Source organism: Nansenia antarctica (genome assembly GCF_963989245.1).
Source record: "Nansenia antarctica genome assembly, chromosome: 5".
NCBI lineage: Eukaryota > Metazoa > Chordata > Actinopteri > Argentiniformes > Microstomatidae > Nansenia > Nansenia antarctica.
The window spans coordinates 56,799,528-56,821,773 of record NC_137690.1 but is presented as its reverse complement, the minus strand read 5'-3'; the positions used below and the strand labels follow the sequence as shown (position 1 = coordinate 56,821,773).

General features: G+C 42.1%; 1 protein-coding gene across 1 annotated transcript; it reads right to left on the bottom strand.

Annotated features, from left to right (window-relative positions):
- Window positions 1-11,749: 11,749 nt before the first annotated feature.
- Window positions 11,750-20,579, bottom strand: zdhhc18b (zDHHC palmitoyltransferase 18b; the record flags this gene model as incomplete). Its single annotated transcript, XM_080531768.1, has 9 exons — window positions 11,750-12,103; window positions 15,920-16,022; window positions 16,116-16,228; window positions 16,348-16,440; window positions 16,651-16,715; window positions 17,680-17,817; window positions 18,337-18,486; window positions 19,645-19,805; window positions 20,323-20,579. The coding sequence occupies 9 exons, from the start codon at window positions 20,577-20,579 to the stop codon at window positions 11,750-11,752; spliced, it is 1,434 nt and encodes a 477-aa protein (XP_080387894.1).
- Between the last annotated feature and the right edge of the window lie 1,667 nt (window positions 20,580-22,246).

Below are 22,246 nucleotides of genomic sequence, written 5' to 3'. Positions count from 1 at the left end.
GTAAAAGCACAGATATGATTTTACATCCAAGGCATTATATTTTACATAACATTTAACCACGGTAAGCGCTGCTCAGGCAAGAAGAAACAGCTCCAGCTGTGAGCTCCACATCGGAGAAAGCTTGATGATCCCCGAGGATGACACTGGAGCTCACCTGCGGAGGCCTTTGAAGCGGCGGGGAGGTGCAATCTCTTTATGACCTTGCCAGGACACTTCTCCCAGTGGTTATCTGGAGGTCCATCTGAGGGGAATTATCTGGGGCTTCTGTCATGGCTCCACCCTGCAGCACTATAGTGTACACTCAACTGAAGGTGCTGTACCTGCCTGTAGGAGAGGACTCAAACAACCATCTTTGAGCCTCATGCATTCTCTGTTTACTAACCAGAAACACAAGGCCTTGAGTTATTCCCCATGGGAAGTAATTGATAGAGTTAAAGCTGTCTGTGTCATCTATGAGCAGTGTAAGGAATATGATTGTGAAGCAGTCAAAATCGATCTAGAACAATGTAAACATTGCTGGAGGGTAGAGTATTACCAGTTCCGATGAAACCGTCAGCAATCATATGCTCTGCTTCAGTAATCCTTCAGTGACATCTGGTGACAGTATGTATTGGCTCTAGTCTATAACAAATAGCATTATACTAACAGTGAGGCACTGCCTAAATGGAGAAAAAACGAATAGTATTTTAATTCAGGTCTGAGGACCAATTCAGACCTGAATACAAATATTATGGGGGGTGGGTAATTGTCAATATCTGCACTTAATGTTGCATTATCTCACAAACCGATGTACCTGTAATGTGGATTCTTGTTTTTATTATAATGTATTAAATCTATGTGTTTTGTCATGATGAATTGCCTAAAAGAACAGCAAATGTCATACGTATTTGTTGTAATTGCTTAGGATATAGTACATTTTTGAGAAGACAAGGAAATAGAGCCTTTTTGTCTGAGATATGAGAGAGTATAGCCTTTTTTGTATAAGGCCTTAGGGAGTATAGTCTTTCTGTCTAAGGCCTTAGGGAGTATAGCCTTATAAAGTTGAATCTAATCTAATCTAAGGCCTTAGGGAGTACAGCCTTTCTGTGTATAGCCTTTTAATTTAAGGGAGTATGTCATTTTGGTCTCACACCTGAAGGAGCATAACAGTTTAATCTGAGAGCTAGATCCTTTTGATTTGACAACTGACTCTATCAACTGAAAACTGAGGATCTCCTAAAATGGACAACATTTTTGTGTATCATGTATGGCATCTGTTAGGGCTTAGCTTGCCTATACCCTTACCTCTACCTCTGGGATATACTGCACCTTTGGTCTAAGCTTCATCTTTAGATCCCTGGTGAGCCTTGTTTTAAAGGGTGCTGATTGACCCAGCTGGTTCAGTAGCAGATCCCCAGGTTTCCACAGTCTTCCCATGATGGATTCCAGCAGCCCAATGTACCTGAGGCCCCCTACCTGGCTCTCCTACCTGGCTCTCTTCACTCAGAGAGAACAAAGGCTCTGTGACCCCCATTAAATACCACAGTAATGATTGAGCACAGATGTCAAACAGTTTGGGCTCAGCTTGAAATCCTCTTTTATAGGCACATACATTTATCACAGCCCAGCGTTTGATGTTGAGCTTAAGTGTGCGTCATTGGATGCCCTAACCCTGATAACCTATATACTGCATATGTGCCAGCTCAGCTACCCATTGATTTACCTTTTCATGTGTTGAGCCTGGCTAGGATGTATGTGCAGAGCTGATTACAATTTATTAACAGTAGATATATCAAGGTATTCAATACTGTACATTTTTCCAAATTTGAAAACTGGAAAAAGGGGGGGGAAAGGGAAACCACAGGAGGAGCACCTTTATTGAAATTAAATTACAGATTCACAAGAGACTTCATGCAAAGCAGTTGGCAGAGTGTTTGTATTATAACAGACTAGTACTATAACACCTTGTGTGAACATTCAAAGTTAATGCATATAATCAACTGTGGAAAATTCAATAAACACCTAAAAGTAGAAAAGCTAATTGTTTAAGTGAGCAATTTGGGGTAAGCAGAGATACAACAGCGCTTGATTATAGTGCCTTTTGTAACCACTGCATGGCAACATAATACACCTTTGTGTGTTAAAATGCATAAAAGTGTATTGTCATTTGGTTTTTCAGGGGTGGTCCTTCCTCAACATGGTAGCAGCCCCACAGGCGGCACTCCCCCTGGTACACCTTGCCTACAGACCATGTGCTGTGGCTTATAAAACCAACCATCATTCATACATGGAAACATACACAGTCAGGCACACAAACAAAACATGTGAAGGATTTGATTTCTCTGGTTTCCTTTAATGAATACCATGGACCCTACACCTGGTGACTACTGAGGATTGATTGACTACTGTTCAAGTTAAGGGAAAGCTCTTCAGTATCTGGTATAAGCTGACTCACACCTTATTCGGCAATGAACTGAACATAGATTATTATAAAACTCAAGCTTGCGTGTTTCAACCTCTTAATAAGCTCCATACAAGCACATATAATTATAGATGCAGCAGCACATAGAAAAGTGACAGAGGGGCAACTATAACATCTGTAATGAATGCAGAATTTAGGTCACGAATAAATCATTACATTTAAACAAAATAGGTCAACAAAATCAACAGGTTTTAACAATGAAGATAAACGTTGATTAATTGATTCTTTACAGTTAATTTCACATTACAGTTAGTTTCACATTCACTTCAACACGTGTATATTCCTCTTCAACCCATGTATATCTATACAGTCATATCAGCAGTAATTTCCAGTGGAAACAAAGAGGCTTGTTGCCTTCCCGTCAATGGGCCTAACAGAGGAGGACTACAGGAGGAGATCAAATAAAGCTGTTTACCAGAACTTCCAGTCAGTGAGCAGTGACCTGGTGGGCCTAAGGAGCCAGGGGAACAGGTAGGTGGGGTTCCCCAGTGAGAGCACTACTGAGCTGGGTCTGAGTGATTCCAGCTGGCAGATGCATCCATTTGTTTCTAGCTTTGAGTTGAAAACTGAAAGCTGTGTCTTGGACAGACGCAGGCTGTGCACAATGAGCCTTGTTCATGCTTGTGCTGTTTAAGACAGGGACAAAAAGATTTTTTAAAAATGGCATAGGCTGCGTGGCATAGGCTTTCTTGTGAGAAAATACAAACTTCGAACAGTCAGTTGAGGATGACGTTGAAGTCAGAATGTGGCCCGAAGTGCCTCATCTTAGCACACACAATACTCTTCTTCTCTAATTTCCCCATATGGATGTTCTCTTGCACTCGGTTCAACATTTCAGTGAAATGTAAATGGGAAAATAAATAGGAAATGCAGTAGAGCATATCCTATAGTGAAATGATTTCACTATAGGATATGCTCTCCTAACTGAAAAGTATTATTTTTGTATATCTGTAACATCTCAATAAAAAGAAAGTAAAAAAAAAAAAAAAGGATATGCTCTCCTGCATTTCCTATTCCCTAAAACCCTATAAAGGCTACTGCACTGTGCACCCATTTCATTTCTGTCCACTCGTCACTTCCACTCTTTTCGCAAGCCTGTCTGCAGTGTTCTGATATAACCTTGCTACCTAGCTTAACTGTTCCACTAGAAAGTTAAGAGCTTTACACAGGGCATTAGGTTGCCTATTATTCCTTACAGGAATCCTGATGATTCAGGCTTCACTCTTACCAAAGTTCTCTCTAGTTTGGTTTGCCAAAAAGAGATTGTGTTAGCCAGTAGCCTAGCTACTTGTGCCCTTCGGGTCACTTGTGAGTTTAGTTGCTAAATGGTGGATGAGCTTTCTTTGTGTAGCCTACACCACCATCGAAGTGCTCCCCCTCTTTTACTACACTTAGTGAAAGAACTGTTTTACTACACTGAGTGAAAAAAAGAGTAGAGTTTAGCTCCCTACTGTTCTCCACACTAATTAACACTTGGTCATAGCATTGCTTGGCTAGTTAACATACTGTACAGAACCATTAGCTTGCTACACCCACTGCCATTGAGTTGATTGGCCTGGCTCGCTAGCATTCACCACACCAGTGAAGCTACACTAGCTGGCGTCTATCAGGGTAGGTTGACTAAGGGGGTGTTCTCACTAGAACATTTGCTTCACTTGAAACAGAGTGTAGGATTAAGTTCGCTTTGCTTTGCGTAATTTGGAGCTGTGAGAACGCGCATTCGAAGTAACTCCCGGAGCAAATACCCGTTGGATGCTCCACTTGAAAAGGGTCATTTTGCAACAATGTTGCGAACTCATCCACTTGCTCCGGGTTTCGATTCGGGACTTTCATGTGAGAACATGACCTAAGTGATAAACTAACAAATGAATTACTATAAACCACTGCCTGGCTACTTAGTTTGTATTTCCTTTCAGGTTCAACTTGAGTGTGTGCTATAAAGTGTGTTACACATGGTTGCTATTGGCTCGTTTGGCATTTAGGGAATTTCCATTTATCTGTTTATCTTATTCTCATCCTCCGGGTCTATTGAAGATGCCACCTGGTAAATCTAAGGCAGCAGGGATCCGTTGCTTTGGAGCAGTGACCATCTGTTGTCTCTCAGTACAAGGCAGACTGCATTCGGGACCGGATTTACTGTCGTGAGAAGGCCTCCTAGCAGGGGAATGGTGACTCCATCATGTTACATCAACAGAACTGAGGCATTCAAGGGATATGATCAACTGTTTGTGTGTTTCGCCAACGCCGCATGGGGTAAGACGCTATCCAAACAGCGCCTCTCTCACTGGATAGTGGAAGCTATCCCAGAAGTGTACGGTTCTAAAGGCCTGCAGCCTCCTTTAGGAGTAAGCCCCCTTAACCGTAACCCAAAGTTCCCAGCTGTCCTAAAAGCACAAACAATTACATAAAATGGATTGAAGAAGGACAGAAAAAAAGGCCTGCTTATCATGTGTCCCTCCAGGTGAGTCATTACTCACCTTTACCTGGCTGTCATACCTACCTTCCTACCATCTGTGTGGCAGGATTTCAGCCAATTTCAGGCCAATTTCAGCCAATTTCAGGCCAATTTCAGCAGACCCCACACAGCGTCAGATGCAGAATAGTGTGTGGCATGTTACTGTAGGTGAGTGGGTGTTGGGAGCGATGCCAATCAGGACCCCCTGAGCATACCATAAAGCAGCAGGTCTTGAGGTTGCACTAATTGCACCACAGAAAACCTGACACAGAAATTCAGGGGGGCCCCTTCCCAAATACAGCAGCAGAATCTCTGTGTCAGGTTTTCCGGGGGGATTGTACTGAATAATACTGCAATCATTTTCTTTTTATTTCAATAATATTTCAAAAAAATAGAGACTTTAAAGGCATAATATTAGACCAGAACGATCTTTATCTAGTGCCTTAATAAAATATCACTTTGTAGATAATCACTTACAATGTGCTCACTACATCCACTTGACATAAATGTTATTACAATCACCTCTAGTTTATTCCAATCCCCTCTAGTTCTGTAAGTTCAGAGTTCAAAAAACAATGTCTATGTTATAGAGTAGCCCTATAACCAGTGTCAATCAAAAATGTGAATGTAAGCAATGTAAGAAAAGCACATTGTAGTTTCCTGTCTCTCTCTCTCAGCAGTGCTACCAGTCCTTAAGTAAAATTACTTTTCCAACTCCAATCCATATATTACACACGTGTGGCATCCAGGCACACATCATCATTTCCATCTGCAATCTGTCAGAAAGCCTGCTGTTGAATAGGTACCAGAGTAGGGAAAAAGTGACAGAAAAACCAAGCACTTATCTCTTCAGAGAGAGAGAGAAAGACAATGTGATTCAGAGTATTTCGTAGCAGAGTTGTGTGTGAGAGATTGGGGATATACTCCCATCTTCTAAAAACATTGGAAGCTCCCCAGTGACTATATCTGTGTGGACTGGACTCGTTACATCAACCATTTCCATTTTCCAACCATTTAGCTGACATCAGGATCTTTGGTTGGTGTGTGTGATAAAGCCTATCCAAATCTGTCATTGCAATAAATAAGTGAGTAACAAGTACGAAAATGAACAACATGATAATATACTGGGAATACATTATACATTACGTGAGGAAGTTCCCTAATCCCTACTGTTATGGGAAAGTAAACACAGGAGAGCAACCACACAAAGACAGATGCAGTGCACACATGGCACATTATACACATTATACACTGAACATACAGGACTCAGACAGGTTACCATAAACAGTGAAGGGCAGATACACAGTGTCCCTTCCCCTTTCTCTGCTTCGAGTCATAGGGTAATAAGGCCAAAATGTGCAATGGATTCGGTGAGTAATCCCCACTACTCTACACTAACGAATCCATTGCATTGCAATATTTTGGCTTGACTAGCGTGTGTGTCATTGATTTTCAACAATGTTCAAATTATTTTATTATATCTTTTTTTTTCATAATAAAAGTCTTCCAGCCCTCTTTCACCAGCTGCTGTCACAAATGGAGTGACTCAGTGGTGTTCCAGATAAGGGGAATATAATATGTGCACCAATGCTGCTCCAGTCACAAGCTCGGCCATCACCTTTACCACACATAAGACCAGGGCTGCAGTTTCCAGAGCACCTTTTAGGGTTATTTCATTATTTGTGCTTTAAAAATAAAAGTGTTACGGTACTTTTCATTTACTGTCATGTTATTCACAAGGCTACGGTGTTCCTTTCTTTCTGCTTCCTTTGTTCTTGTGTCTTTGCTATTTATTGTGTGGGCAGCATTATTAATGAATACAGTGTCCCTGACAAGTAAATATAAATCTATTAGAAGCAAAGTAGTGACAATTGTAGGCCAGACATACAGTAAACAGCTTCTCTGACATTTGCTGTTCCTAGGCTCAACTGTTAACTCTTCAGGAAACTCTATAGCAGTGTTTCTCAGTACAGGGCGATTAATTCATTACAGAATCAGGAATGGTAGTGCAATGTGGGTCTCTAGAACCATTCTCTATAGTCAAAGTTTCAATGAAACATACAGTACTGTACATACTTAAGAGAATGTGAAAAAGACTAATCAACAGCACAAAATATCTGAAAATCAGGGGTATTCATGCAAAATGCATCAATACTCACTGAACGAAGCAAACATAACTTATGTGCTGTCTGCCACACATGAAATACAGTTAGGTCCTGCACCTGGTTGTGGTAACATCAAAAATAGTGAATAAGTGAGGCCTTGACGGAGAGCAGACTCAGTGAGCACAGCCTGGCCATTGACATTGACCTAACAGACAACCGTGACTGACCAGACAGACAGGAAGGGCTGTTTTCACACTTTTCACCTCAAAAGCACTTGAGAGTGCCACATTTCCCAACTGCCTGTGAAATATACTGTATGGCTACCAGTCATTTTTCAATGAACAAGCAAGTCGGCATGATTAAAGACCTTGCATAATTTCCTTTGCTCTGCTTCCTTTTTTTTTCTCTTGCCAGCTTTGGTGCTATATTAGAGATGTGATGGGTGCCAGCTACAGAATAATGCATAGTAAATTGTGATGAAATGTTCTGACCTGCACCCTAACACACAGACAAAGGCCCCTCTCATCAACTACTGGAATCTCCCCAGGAACCTTCTGTGTTTTCATGCCTTGATATGATGCACAATCTGGGTAGGGATAAAGGAAATAAACTGTCTTGCTAAATGCTGTCCATAAACATTTATTTTCTATTCATCAAAAGAGACAGACTTCTCTGGCTTCAGGCTATCTCGTCACTCCTGACATTCCATCATAGGAAGGGTATAGCCTCCAGGCACATCACAAACACAACATTTGCCCTCTGTGTCCCACAACATCAGTCAGACAGGCTACACTTAAGGGACATGCAGGAACCTGTTGCTGGGAGAAGGAGGGGAAAAGCAGAGCTCTCCATTTTTTGTGCAGCATTTTACTGTTTTGTGTTTGTTTCTTCTACATTTTGTATTAGCCTATTATATATATTTGATAGTATGTGTTGGTCTTCCATTTGAATGCTTCAACTATACCATCATCCAAAAGGGGAAATAATACACTTCTTTTGGGACGTTTTTGCAACAGACGCAGAAACTTCCAATCAAAACAATATGAGTTGAATGAATAAACAAACATATAATGGTACATAGACGTTTTCACTGTACAAACAATACCATAGAGTTTAGGAGGCAAAAGGCTACTTGACTTGAGCTAACATACTTTATATTTTCTAGGGAAAAGCACTTTGAGAATATGCAAATACCCCCAAAAATGATGTTCCTGATGTTGAGGGTGTATTAGGAAAATCTGCAATTTGTAAGATGACTTGCATTACTTTAATGAATAAACCAGTCATAAAAGCAGAGTTAATTGTTCATAATCTAATTACATAACAATGGTAGCATCTTAGGATATCAAGTCCTTCTAAAACTATTTTTAAAATAATGGGTATCATCTTAAAGCAAGTTGGGCATAGGGCACAAATGAAATCACTGCTACAATCACTGCCCTCACCACAACCATCTAACTGGGGGATTCTGCCTGGCTGAGCTCGAACACATTTGGTAGCAATCACTGCCATCTGGTGGTCTTAGTCATATTAAATTCATGATCATGTAATAATAGACAAAGAACACATTTTCATGTCAGTGCTTTTTATTGTTCAGGGTCATTATGTTGAGGGCTGAAATAACCCAACAAGCCCTTTAGAAACCAAAATATAATAATAAAGTTTATAAGTACAATAACGTTTTAAATTACCTCTAAAAATGCATTGTGTTGCTCTCTAAATGGCAATGATTATTGTGTGTAAGTTCTTTCGAAACACTTTCAGAAATACAAAATATGTATGGAGTGACTTCACTGCTCTGTTTAACTCACTAATTGCCAAAGAACTTCGGAACACTCACCATCTAGAGCGGCAAATGTTTATGTGATATTGACATAGCAACAATACTTTGACTGGCTACAAAATTAATTTATGAATTTCTAGTAAATAAAGTCACCCGTGGCACTCTAGAATGTTGACAATTCGGGTGACTTTAATCACCCTCGACACTGAATGAGTTAATGTGAAGATAGCAAAGTTTAAGTGAATAACAAATGAACATTATGTGTGCCTACTGCCTGCTACTTAACGACACGTTCACGATCAGCGTCGGTTGCCTTCTGTGCAAGTATGCAGGGGTAATAAAGTGGATAAACATGAAATGTCACATTTAACTTGCATATCAGAATAGCCTATGTTCATCTATAACACACACTAGGGCTGCACGATATATCGTATACCTATTGCTATTGCGATTATAACGTGCAATAGTATCTCTAAAGGCCTCAATATAACTTAATAATATATATTAATATATTTTAATAGTCGTCAAAATATCTTCAAAATGAAGCGCTTAAGTCAATGTGTGTTAATGCGCCGGCGCGAGAAAAGTCGACACATCTGCATTTGGCACATTCACTAGCAAGTCGTCATGACGACGAAGAGGAAACTGCCACCAACAACCAAGTTTGCCTCACTCCCTGTCTAGTCCATCCTCAAAGCTACTCCCTGTCTAGTCCATCCTCAAAGCTACTCCCTGTCTAGTCCATCCTCAAAGCTACTCCCTGTCTAGTCCATCCTCAAAGCTACTCCCTGTCTAGTCCATCCTCAAAGCAGACCGCTAGGAGGCTTTCTATCAAGTTCCCATTGACATAAGCCGTAGCGACATACAAAACATCAAAACATCCGGGGGGAATATTTAGCAGGGTTTTTGGGCGCGAGAGCTAACGCTTAGAAGATTTGTTCGGTGCAGGATATGCACGGTAGGAGTTATTTTCAATGGGACAGGGGTCAGGAGTCAGTAGGCTGTAGACATTGAAATGGAATAAAAATCTGCAGGACAAGACCATTTTTCTTTCCTATATTATCCTTAACCTTAAATGGTCCAACCGTTATCATAAGGATTTGGCCAATGTAATGTAATGTGCATTTTGTAAACATCTCAGAGGTTTAAAATGACATTTCAAATAATATATTTTATACACAAGATGTGCTACTGTATGTGAGTCAAGTGTAGGGTAGGTTGGTAATTTCCTACCCAAATATAATGTTGCCTTCCCTTCCTTGATTGTGAGATGTCATGTTAAAAGGATTGCAGTATTGTATCAAAAGTCACATCGATATCACAATATTATAGCAAAACTATCGCAATATGGTATTTTTCTCGATATCGTGCAGCCCTAACATACACCTCTAGTGTCCACCTGTAACAACTGTCCTTCTCTCAGCTCAGCTGGGACAGTGTGCCCTCTAACACTACACAATACCATGTTAGATTTGTCACTAACTGGTGATCACTGAAGTGTGGAGGAACAAAATGTCCCTACTGTCATGTTGTCACCAAGTTCACCAAGAGAACAATAAAAAGGTGAAGTAGCAGGGCGAGCTGCTGCTGTTGAACTGAGTTTAACTGCAAAGGAGCAGGTCATGGAAACTCATCTGCTCATTCTTAAGGAAAAGCCATTAGTACCGGGATCCCCCTTATCAGCCTGGACTGATAGTGGCAACACACGCAGGGAATCTTTGGACACCGAATGAGCAAGCACATGCAATGCACAATACTGAAAACCTGGCTCTGAAACAGAGGGGGGGGGGGGCTACTCTTTGTTTAAAGATGGGGTCATTTCTTTCCACAGAGCCATATTGATACATAAAACACACAGACCTTGCAGATTCTGAACATTAACAGTCCAACACTGCTGTTGCATAAAAGGATTGGAGTTTGGTAATTGGGACTCAAACCAGCTACTAATAATGTGAGCCACCCCTAGTTAATAAGATATCCCCGAGTGTGCCCCACCGCCTGGTACAGCAAATCTATTAATCTCCAACTGGTGACCAGCTTGTCTAAATGAGGCTCCCAAGTGCTGATTATGTGTCTTGTATGGAGAGTACATGGGTGTCAGAGGGATGTATGGCTCAATGAGAGTATGCAAGATGACTCACCAAAAGATCAGATCTTTTGTTGTGCTTTTCACTGTAAACAAAGGGAATAAGAGATGTCCAATTACATTGAAGGTTTATATATACACTCACAGAACACCTTATTAGGAACACCGGTCAACGCTGGTCCAAGCTGGTGGAGGTGGTGTAATGGTGTGGGGAATGTTTTCTTGCCACACTTTAGGCCTGTTAATACCAATCAGTTATCGCTTGAATGCCACAGCCTATTTGAGTATTGTTGCTGACCATGTGCATCCCTTCATGGCCACAATGTACCCATCTTCTAATGGCTACTTCCAGCATGATAATGCACCATGTCACAAAGCAAAAGTCCTCTCAAACTGGTTTCATGAACATGACAATGAGTTCAGTGTTCTTCAGTGGCCTTCTCAGTCACCGGATCTGGATCCAGTAGAACACCTTTGGGATGTGGTAGAATGGAAGATTCACAGCTTGAAAACTCTGCAGGAATTGTATGATGCAATCATGTCATCATGGACCAGAATCCAAAGATGTCCCTGGTCAGGGCTCAAGCAGGTTATCCCTCCATAGCCTTCCATAGAAGCAGATCCTGTTGCACATTCTCTTTGAAGGCCTGCGATCCAAAGGATGTCTTTGTGACTAGTACTAGTCAAGCCTTCCTTTCTGACTGTGAGGAAGGTCCCACCTCTTTATAAAGATAAAGGATATCTTTCTAAGATAAAGGGTGGAGTCTGGTGGACCACCTGGTTACAACCAAAGTGAGACATGCAAAGCTTAATGCAGGTCTGTGCAGGTTCACTCAGGGAGCTGGCTGGAGTGAGTCAGTCAGTGCAATGAGCCAAAGCTGGTACGTCTGTGATCCCCTGCTGCATGGCTTGGACCCAGGCCTGGGGAGGTGGGGGGGTTGGGGACGTTGTAGGCAGGGTTGGCAATATGCAGAGCTGCACGCTTGCTGCTACCCTTCGACCGGGTCTTGGCCAGACCTGGAGTCCGTTCCAGGTGGCTGGTGGTGTGGTGCGCCCCACAGCTCCTAGAACGCTCTGCAGAGGGGTGAGAGTTCATGGACAGGCTGCTGTATGGGCCGGCAGGGACCGTCTGGGGCTCCCCATGGGGACACGGTCTGGAGAGGAGCGGAGGGCGGGCGGCTGTCTCCAACAAGCCTTTAGTTCCCTGTGTGCACTGAGATGACGATGATGATGATGGTGGAGATAAGACAGAAAAGAGAAGAAAAAAATAAGTAAAGGTGGGGATTGAAAATAGAGAGCATGAGCAGGAAAGAACAGAAGCTAGAAAAAGTGAAAAGTACAGGTATCACCCCAGGAAGAGATCACTCAAACAACAATGTAGAGAGCAAGCTATGGGCCAGCAAGGAGGGCATGCAGGTACTCTAATGGTATATTGGTGAGGGGCAGTCATGCAGACAACATTACTTCACAAACACGGTTGTATGAGTCACCCAAGAGAAACAAAGGGATTACCCTTTAAGGTTGATACTCACTACTCAAAGTAGGCAAATACGAGGAAGGCTCAACAAAAACCTAGTGGACCATTTAATTGAAAATGATTGCTTGTCTGATTGGCTAAGGCCAGAATACAGAGATGTTCTGATTGTGTTATGTAAAAGACCACATCACTGTCAGCACACATTTAAAAGAGTATTCATAATGCAGAGTACATTCCAGAGTGGAATTTGTATGGGTTTTCCTCAGTGGAACCATTTCTTGTCAAACCAACATGTATGCGTCAATCCTTAAAGAGAAAAATAAGTGAAGGGTAGGCGCTGTAAGCTATTATCATGTCTACTGCATCCAAATGAATAGCATATCTTATCGGTCTTTGTGCTCTGTGGGTATGTGTGCATGTGTGCACAAAATACTGTATGGCCATAACTGAAAAGAAACTAACACAACAGAGAATCGCAATTACAAGACTACACATGCACTATTATTCCCCAGTTCTCGTGCTAAATCTCTAAACAGTCTGAAGCCTGGATGAGCCTGTGTTTCCATCTCCATCCACTGCCATGTGTGATGTGATGCAGCCTGACATAGTAAGAATAAACAGTGTAAATCAAGCTTGGCAGCACAGTAGAACGCAGCCAAGCAACATGCAGACACAGCAGCCACAAGAAGGAACAGCCAGACACCCCACTGCACTCTACCCCCCTCTCTGGGGGTCTTACCAACCTCTAGTCCTGCCCTGTCTCTCCACTAAAACTGGCGAATCAGCCAGTACAGGACAGAGCAAAATCCAGACAATTTTCCTCCTAATGGGGGTGGCAGGGCACACACACGCACGCACACACACACACACACACACACACACACACACACACACACACACACATACACATACACATACACATACACATACACATACACATACACATACACATACACATACACATACACATACACACACACACACACACACACACACACACACACACACACACACACACACACACACACACACACACACACACACACACACGTTAATACTAAAAAGGAATTGCCACTCTGTGGTGACAAAAATAGTAGGGATAGTTTGTTCTTCCAGTTAAATGATGACCAGTTTGAATTTGTAGACAGGCAGACACACGACACACACAACCGTTTTGAGTAATGGGGTGCCAAAAACAATAATGATCTGTGCATACATGAGTCTAATAATGGTCAGTTCGGAAATCATGATTTATTAACTTTTAAAATGCAATATTTGATACTTCACATTTCTTGGACAAAAATATTTGAAATGTATATAAATATGATGATCAAATAAGAAATTACAAAAAACAAAACAACAAATTTGAAAGAAAAAAATTGATAATAAGGGAGATGATTTTGACTGGCTTGAGGTGGTTTGTGTATGATGTGATGTAACTTAACAATTACATAATGTAACACACTGCAGTAACATCAAGACTGTCAAAATCAGAGACATACAAAACAGTAAAACAGCAAAATACTCCATAAGCACAGGGAATTCTTGTTGTCGTCCCCCCCCCGTCCCTTGAGATAGTTGGGTTCCAACAGTCATTTTTCCTAGACAGGTATGACAGCCGTAACCACTTTCAACAATATTCTCTCTCTCTTTCTGTCTCTCGTGCAAAACTCCACAACCCTCAGCCAGTCATGACAGGAGCCTTATACACTAAGTAGGCATGGTTAGCCGGTCCCAAATCCTGCATCAACAGGAAAACAAGCCTCTTGGCTTGTTTAAGGGGATGCAGCAGACAGACTCAACATGCTCTGTAGGGTCTGAAACAGCCATTACTGTCAGACTACTGAAATGCCCTTCATAAACAAATGTTTTTATACAATCCTGCAGGCATACCTTTTGCCTATATAACAGTGCAAGTCATGTGAAAAGAAGGATGTGAAAATAGCATCTGGACAGGGGAAATTCTTCTGACTCCTCAACTTAAAAAACAGACAAATATAACTTAAAGCCCAGTTTATGCTTCTACGTAAAATCGACGGCGTAGCTTGCGTAGCCTTGCGTAGGCTACGGTGTAGATTGACGCGCACCTCTCCAAAAATGTAAGTACGCGGCAGTGCCTACGCAACCGTAAGCTCTGTGATTGGTCCGCTTGGTAGCACATGATTACGACATGATTACGACTCTCTCGTTGGCCAAAATGCGGGAGCCATGACAGAAATGTCATTTACTTTTTCTGTAATTACTTATTAATAAAGATTTGAAAAATTATGATAACCATCGTATTATCTTAGTTTAATGTCATTTCAATGTATCATAGAACTTTTATTTACAACAAGCATAACAACAAAAAGATCGCTATTATGCCGCTTTGAGTACACCGTTCCAACGGAGCGCCCTATGGAAGCGTCAGGCACAGCCTTCCTGAGCACGATTCACATTTACGAGATGTACAATCCTGTTTATTTAGAAATAAATGATTAGTTACAGGGAGCCCCATGGCTGTTCGTTGGGTTTAAATTATATTTATGATAGACATATTTAATGTTAAGTTATCTATAAGAACTATGATTGGTCCGCTTGGTAGCGTCACATTCCGACTCTCGTAAATGCGGAAGTCATGACAGAAATGTCATTTACTTTTTTCCGCGGACCAACATAGAACTATAAACTTGGAGAGCCCTCGCGTAGGCTACGGCGTAGCCGCGCGTAAATTCGACGCAGGAGTATAAATCAGGCTTTACCCTGAGTTGAAACAAAACATGTATAGAGTAACACACTACAATTCCCTTAAAATAAGTAAAGATAAAATCAGATAGTACATCATATTATGTTCCCTTTTTCACAGAAAAAAGACTCTGCTCTTTGCTCTGCTCTCATACTGTACTAGCCATAAAGGCCTCCAATCTTAATCCATAATATAAAAGGTATGAAACAGGTGATCTTCACCCAGGACAAATACACTACATGACCTAGCAGCAGGTTTCAATTCCTCTTTCCAGTGAAAACCGCAATATACTCAACTGTTCTACAAACGAACACTGTGAAACGGACAGGCTACCAGGGTCAGGAACCACCAGTGTACAGTACACCACACTTGATGTCTACTCAATTCACTCCTGGAAATTCCAGTTATGATGACCTAACACAGTTTACATGTGACAGTAATAGCCACATAGTATGTTCACATTTCAGACGGCCTATAATCTGGATCTAATGGTGTTTACAAGCCATTATCCAAAGTGAGACAGGGAGTGCAACAGTGAGTGTTGGATAATCTCAGGTCTTCTTTTCTATGTGGTCACCATCTGTATTGTGCAGAGTACCAGATTATGCCTAATAAAGTGGTCTGTGGAGCAAAGATACTGAAAGTGAACACCATACACGACAGTCAGGCAGTGATGTCGGTGTTGGGGGGGGGGGGGGGGGGGGTAGGTTGGAGCAGGCAACTGAGGTCTGTCAGGCTGGGGAGCAGTTTGACTGAGGACTGGGGAGTGCAGGTAGAAGGGAGGGGGGTTTCCGCAAGGCACAAGGCAGCTGGGAGGATCCTCCTACCACGTTTATCTCATGTTTAGCAGTTCGATCAGGCGGCTCGATCTCTGTGGTGGCGGTCTGGGACAACTCCTCAGTGGGCAAGAAGCCTCTCCTGTCAATCAAACTGCAATGGGACAAGACAAAGGAACATGTTGATCAGACTGTAATAACACATGGTCTTCTGATTTAATGCACAATAAAGCCTTTACAGCCTTACCTGGGTGGCATAGGCCCACAGAGAACAGCACAGCAGTTTGTGAAGATGTTGTTGTAGCTGTATGGGTTGTCAGTGTCCTCTGCCCCGCTCTTCCCTGACCACGAACCTTTGATCTGGGAACATGAGACATACACGATTGACCTAGTCTCCATCCTAGATCACTGAGGGCTAACGTTGGAAGTTGTCATAAAGGTAAACTGAAACATGGCACACATTCATTAGCAGTACTCACATCCTCATTGGTTGTCAGGTTGGAAGCAACCAGATAGGTATGGAAGCCAGAGAGGCCCAAGATGGACCAAACTGAGAAGAAGCAGATCACCAGCTCCACGGCAGTAGGAGGGTCAAGGCCAACATAACTGAAGGTAAATGTATCCAAATGTCAACAGTGATGTCAGTTAGGATTGACAGACACATTCTAATTCTAAAGGGTTTAGAAGTCTTAAGTGAGTAAAGGGGCCATGTGCAGTGGTCAGGTGAGTAGCGGTGCATTAGGTCAGGTAAGCTCCTCCAGATCAACAAGGACAGTAAACACAATGAAAGGATATCTGGCTGGACTCTCCTGAAGAGCGAAGATTAGGCCTTTCCCACCTTGCGTCCCTGAGAGGAAGAGCAAAAGAGGCTTGTTATAGATATGACTAACATGACTCAAAAAAAGTGTGGGGGGGGGATTTCATTGCAAGTAGTGTTGTCTCGATACCAACATTTTAACTTTGATACCGATACCAGTTTAAGTATCACAATTTAGATTTTTAAGCGATACCATGGCAACCAAATAAAACATAATGAATCCATAATGAGATTTGATAGCTGATATTTGAATCAGAATACTATGCTGAACAAATGAGTGAGCACAAAATAATTATATGAATTTTTACATTCATTCAATATGATACAAAATATAAGGTCATATTTGTCAATATGGCCATAATCCAGGCACAGGGGGGTATTCCATCAATGTTGCTAAAGGAAAGTCCAGATTTATTTTTGATAAGTCTGGCAACATTTATGAAAATAAGCATGGATTTTCCTTTAGCAACATTGATGGAATACCCCCCAGGTATTATCTCAGTTATGGTATGTAGATTTTAACCTAATTTAACTCAATTCATAAGAATAATAATAATAATGTACAGGGATGGAACAGGTCAGATTTCACTTCTGGCATTTTTTTTTTTTATCAACAAGCTAGAGACGGCAAGCATCGTCACTTGCGGCTTCCATCCGTCTCTGTCCTCCTTCTTGTCAAGACCGTGTGAGCAATTGTTTAGCCACACGTCACTATGCATGCAGAGCGCACTGCCCCCGCACCCCGCGAGCATATAGATAAAGGTAATCTTCGGCACACTTCAAAGTAAATACTGAGTCATGCATTTATGGTAACATTTATGTTTTTTTAAAGGTTCTAAATTGTCTGGGAAGTGGTAAGCAATAATAGACATGACTAGTATCCCATACTATCATTTTGGTTAGGATCCTGAAGTCAGGTAAAAAAAGAAAATACACGGCATGGCAAATGCCTGTTACACAGGCTTTAACAAAACAAGCTAGGCAGAGTACATACGCAGTGCTAGATGTGTCGTCACACAACCGAAGATGAAGGCCGTCAGAAAGGAGAGAGACACAATAAAGGTATAGAAGAAACGGTAGTTGCGTTTCCCCACGCAGTTTCCAACCCAAGGGCAGTGGTGATCAAACCGCTCTGGAAGACAACACGAGAGATAACAGGAAGCAATGTTAGCCGTTACAGTGACAATGACATTGAAGCCTAACTCCTATTGCTCCCATCTTAGCCTAGTCCCTTTCAATAGGATCAGACTGACATAGAGAGAGGAAATTCAGTAACCTAAATACGGACACCACTGAGCATTAGGATTACCCTACAAATCTATGTAAACTACTGTGTTAGCTATTTTTCTAAACAAATCAACCAGGCACAATTCAATTAAAGAGCACAATTAGATTAACTAGGTTAATGGAATGGTTATTGGAATGTGATGCAATCAACTATGCACAACAAAACAAAGCACTGCACAGAAAATAAACTTGTAGATACTTGTAAATAAACCTTCAGAGTTCATCTTAACAGATAAAACAGGAAATAAATCCTGTTTATATGGCAGATAAAGACCATAAAACAATCTCAACAGGATGTAGTATGTCTGAATTATTCAGTGTGTACTGTAAATGTCACAGCCCCCTCTCTGTTCCCACTGCTCACCCACACAGTTGTCACACAGGCTGCAGTGGGAGGTCCGGGGAGGCCGGAACATCTTGCAGGTGAAACAGTACTTGAGCTTCACCACCTGCTGGTTGATGAGGACCTCCTTGGTGCGGGGCGGAGGGCGGTAGGTAGAGGAGCCGGAGTTGTCTGTAGGAGGGGAAAAAACATCTAGCAGGATATGGACATGTCACAAGACAACATAATCTTCAAGCTTTCAAGGTTTCTCTGTGTGTTTGCACTCACTCTAAAAGGGACTTCTTGGGGCAAAATCAGCTATCAAAGGCATCACTGTAAGCAGGCTGATTAAGTCAAGAGAGCAGGGAGTGTCACTACAGAGCAGAGGCGATAACGCATGGCCATTGCAGCCACTGGGACAGTGACAAATACTACATAATCAGTTAGACATGGTCTGTGATCAACTAATGTAGAACATGGGGGCAAATATAGCACAGGTCCATGTCTGAAGCATAACAAATCTTATAGTCTAGAAATAGCCCAGGAAAAGTTGGAGATAGCCTATAACAAATGAGCTTTGGCAGAGAACAGTACACTTCTGAGTCAGCAAAGTAAAGTGAAGTAAGTTGCTGGCAGAATGGCATCCATTAGACATTCCATCATGGGGAAAGTAGCATGTCAGGTCCATGTGTTTTTTCAGGTCATGCGTGTCTTAGTTCCCAACATTACCAATCTACTTTCTTTCTCACAACACAACAGTGGAAGAACCGGCTAGGGTTATTGTGAAACACTAGGCGTGTTCTGTCGCAATATCACTTCCATTGTTGACTACTCACTCCTTACATTTACACAACACCCTCTCTTGCCTAAGCTGTGAGGCCACAACCCACAATGAGCACTCTAAAGAGAGCCAGACCATGTGAGATCCATTATGCCAATGTCACCCACCATAATTAGGGCAGAATGTCCTTTAATTTTTCACACAATTAAATGCCAGTGGCAAAGCCCAGGGGCTCATTAAAAGAGCAACAACCCCCCCAAACCAGAAGACTGCCATCCACCATGCTTGGTCAAAAGAGACTGGAGTAGGGGTGGTCAATGCAATTACGCAGTTTAATCATTTGCTGTCTGAATAGGCCTAATCCATTGTTCAAACCAAAATCTAGCTGCTACAGCATCTGAAGATCGGTAAATCATTTGTGATGGAAGAGCTGAAGAAATGCACTTTAGCAGAGCAGGTACAAACTACGGGACAGTAAGCTCCTGCACATCCGAGAAAGAGTGAGTGAACAAGAAAGAGAGTGCTATGATGTTTAAATCAGTGATGGCCTGCGTCCTCTGTACACCTACCAATCTGCTTCTCAATGTCTGCGGCCTCATCCGGTGTCGCCCTGGGCAGGATACCCGGGTCAGAGAAGCTGGTCTGGAGGAGGGAGATGACCACAAACACAAAGAGCACTGCTCCAATCACAGGGATGCAGCTGGTCAGGTGCTTCACCAGGAAAGGGCAGCTGTAACATCAGGACAAGGAAAAAAGAGGAGATGATTGATTCTTGAGCACTGCAGTGAGTGACAGTACACAGACCATATTAAAATGTTCCATAACCTGAGGGTCTACCTATGCTTGAATCCACACTGACCTGTCTAGGAAAAAGCTGAGGATAATTATAACCTGGCAGTTCATAGCATTTGTTAAATCAATTGCCTTCAGTATTGAAAGCACCTGTCTTGCAACTCAAGGGCCAGTTCCTATTCCAACAATGTAGTGAGCTAATGCAGTCAGTTTTTCAGACCACCCAGGGGATCCTATATTAAACAACTTTCAACACTGTTTTTAATCACCACTTCATCCCCTAGAGATGCAACACACATTGCACTACCAAGGCACCACTGTAGTATCGCGAGGAAGAATGTCATTTATTTTCTAGTATTAAACCCTATTCCTCCTTGGAAATCTGTGCTTTGTAACTTCGGTATATTTATTTGAAGTTAATAACAAGCCGAGCTACATGCAACAAAAAAACTTACTCGAACATAAAGAACAGTCCACTGGTGACCAGAATGAGAGTGAGAGTGAGTGGCAGGACACCACTCTGGCGAGCCACGATGATCCGTCCGTCGCAGTAGAAGCGGTTCTTGCCGGGGAACACTTCCCATTTTCTCCTCGCTGCCCCCTTTGCCACCTTCTCGTTCTTCTCGGCGACCGGTCGAGGTGGCAGCGCCGGGGTGGGTGTGGGCGTCGAGAGAGCCTGCGGGTCGATTTGCTGGTATTCGCAATTTTTCATGATTTTATGAAAACAACGTTGAATATCGTTGCTATCTCCAGCAGACTCGCTACATCAGGCAGCGACTTGCTAAAATTAGCTATATACACGCTAACATGGTTAGTAACACTAATATCACACTAGACTAGCGCTAGCTACGCTCATGCTCCGGTTGACTGACGCGGGTTGTAATCGAATCGACAACGGCACCCTCCGTCTCCAATAATGTGTTCGAACAAACAGCTATACACTTCTGGAGGAAAAAACGGCTACGATCAAATCTATTACAAGGCATCATGTCAACGATTGAAATACAGTCAGTCAAGTAGCCAAACAATGTAGCTTAAGCTGACTGACTACTGTAATTGTATAGTGCCAGTAGGCGACATTATAGATTATACGCTACCTACTTGCTGATAATAACGTACCGAAACGGGTCCGTATACCAACTACGAGCCAATGTAGAGACCTGCCCAAAAAACAAAACAAGCCGGGGTCGACATTAGCCAGCGTTTGACTAGATAGGAAGCTAAACCACTAACCCTGTGTGTGTCCGCTGAGCTAACGAGACAGAGACTGGCTCAAGAAGCTATAAGCTTGGTAGCTCTCAAAGCTAACCCTAGCGGCTGTCATTGAATCTGTACTACAGCTAATGTATAATATGTGCCCAATACACTGTGATCAAATAATATCTTGTATCATACCAGGGTTCTTCTGATATTGATTCAGTTTGATCTTCTTTTTTTGTGTTCACCACCCTACAGCCTACTGCATGTCCGTTTTCCACTGTTCCAAACATCAAACTGAAGGGAACGCTTTACGACAGATTTAAGCCATGGGTGGGGTCATTTGACCCCTGTGAGTAAAAAAAAATGTTATCATTGCACTCTATCAAATGTCATGACTTTTCCTAGATATGTGCGTTCTACCACCCAGTATCCTTACATTTTCAAAATCACATCAGGATAACCCTAACCCTAACCTATTTTTGCAGTTTCTCTGTGTAGGAGGCAGGATAATTTACAAGGCGGCCAACTAGTGGTTGTTGGGTGTAAGTAGCAGCGTAGCATTGTAAAGAGGGGGTCTTTTATTAGGTAAAAAAGGCACGGCTGTTCTAGTGTTAAATAGAAAACGAAGTTCCAGAAGAAACTTTTTGGGTGGAAAAAGTTCAAATGGTTTGGACGATAGATTATATTTGTTGGGCTAGTTGAAAGAAAGTGAGATAGTCTTCTTATTGTAGCCGATCATGTTTAACGATGGTTTGGTTGATTGGTTTGTTGGATGGATGGATCAATGATTAGAGGATAGATAGACCAGAGGAGAGGGGAGATAGATACAGTTAATCAGCATGGATAATACAGAAAAAGCAGTAGTGAGCGGTGAAAGGAAGATGATTCATTATGATGGGCTAAGTATTGGAAAGAAAAAGAGATAGTAGGATGGACAGATATTTAAAAGATGGTCAGAAGATAGGATAGAGGAGAGAAGGTTAGAGGATAAGATACTGTAGATGTGATGAGCTTGGGGGTAGTTAAATGTATAATAGTGGGTTTTAGTGGGGTAGAACTGGTAGCTATGAGAGTGCAGGTATGAGGTTGCATACTGTTTTTATTCTAGAGACCTGAAAGTTCCCTGGCAGTTGCTGTAACAATGGAGCTCACAGAATGTTTGCCTAAATCAGCATTCCA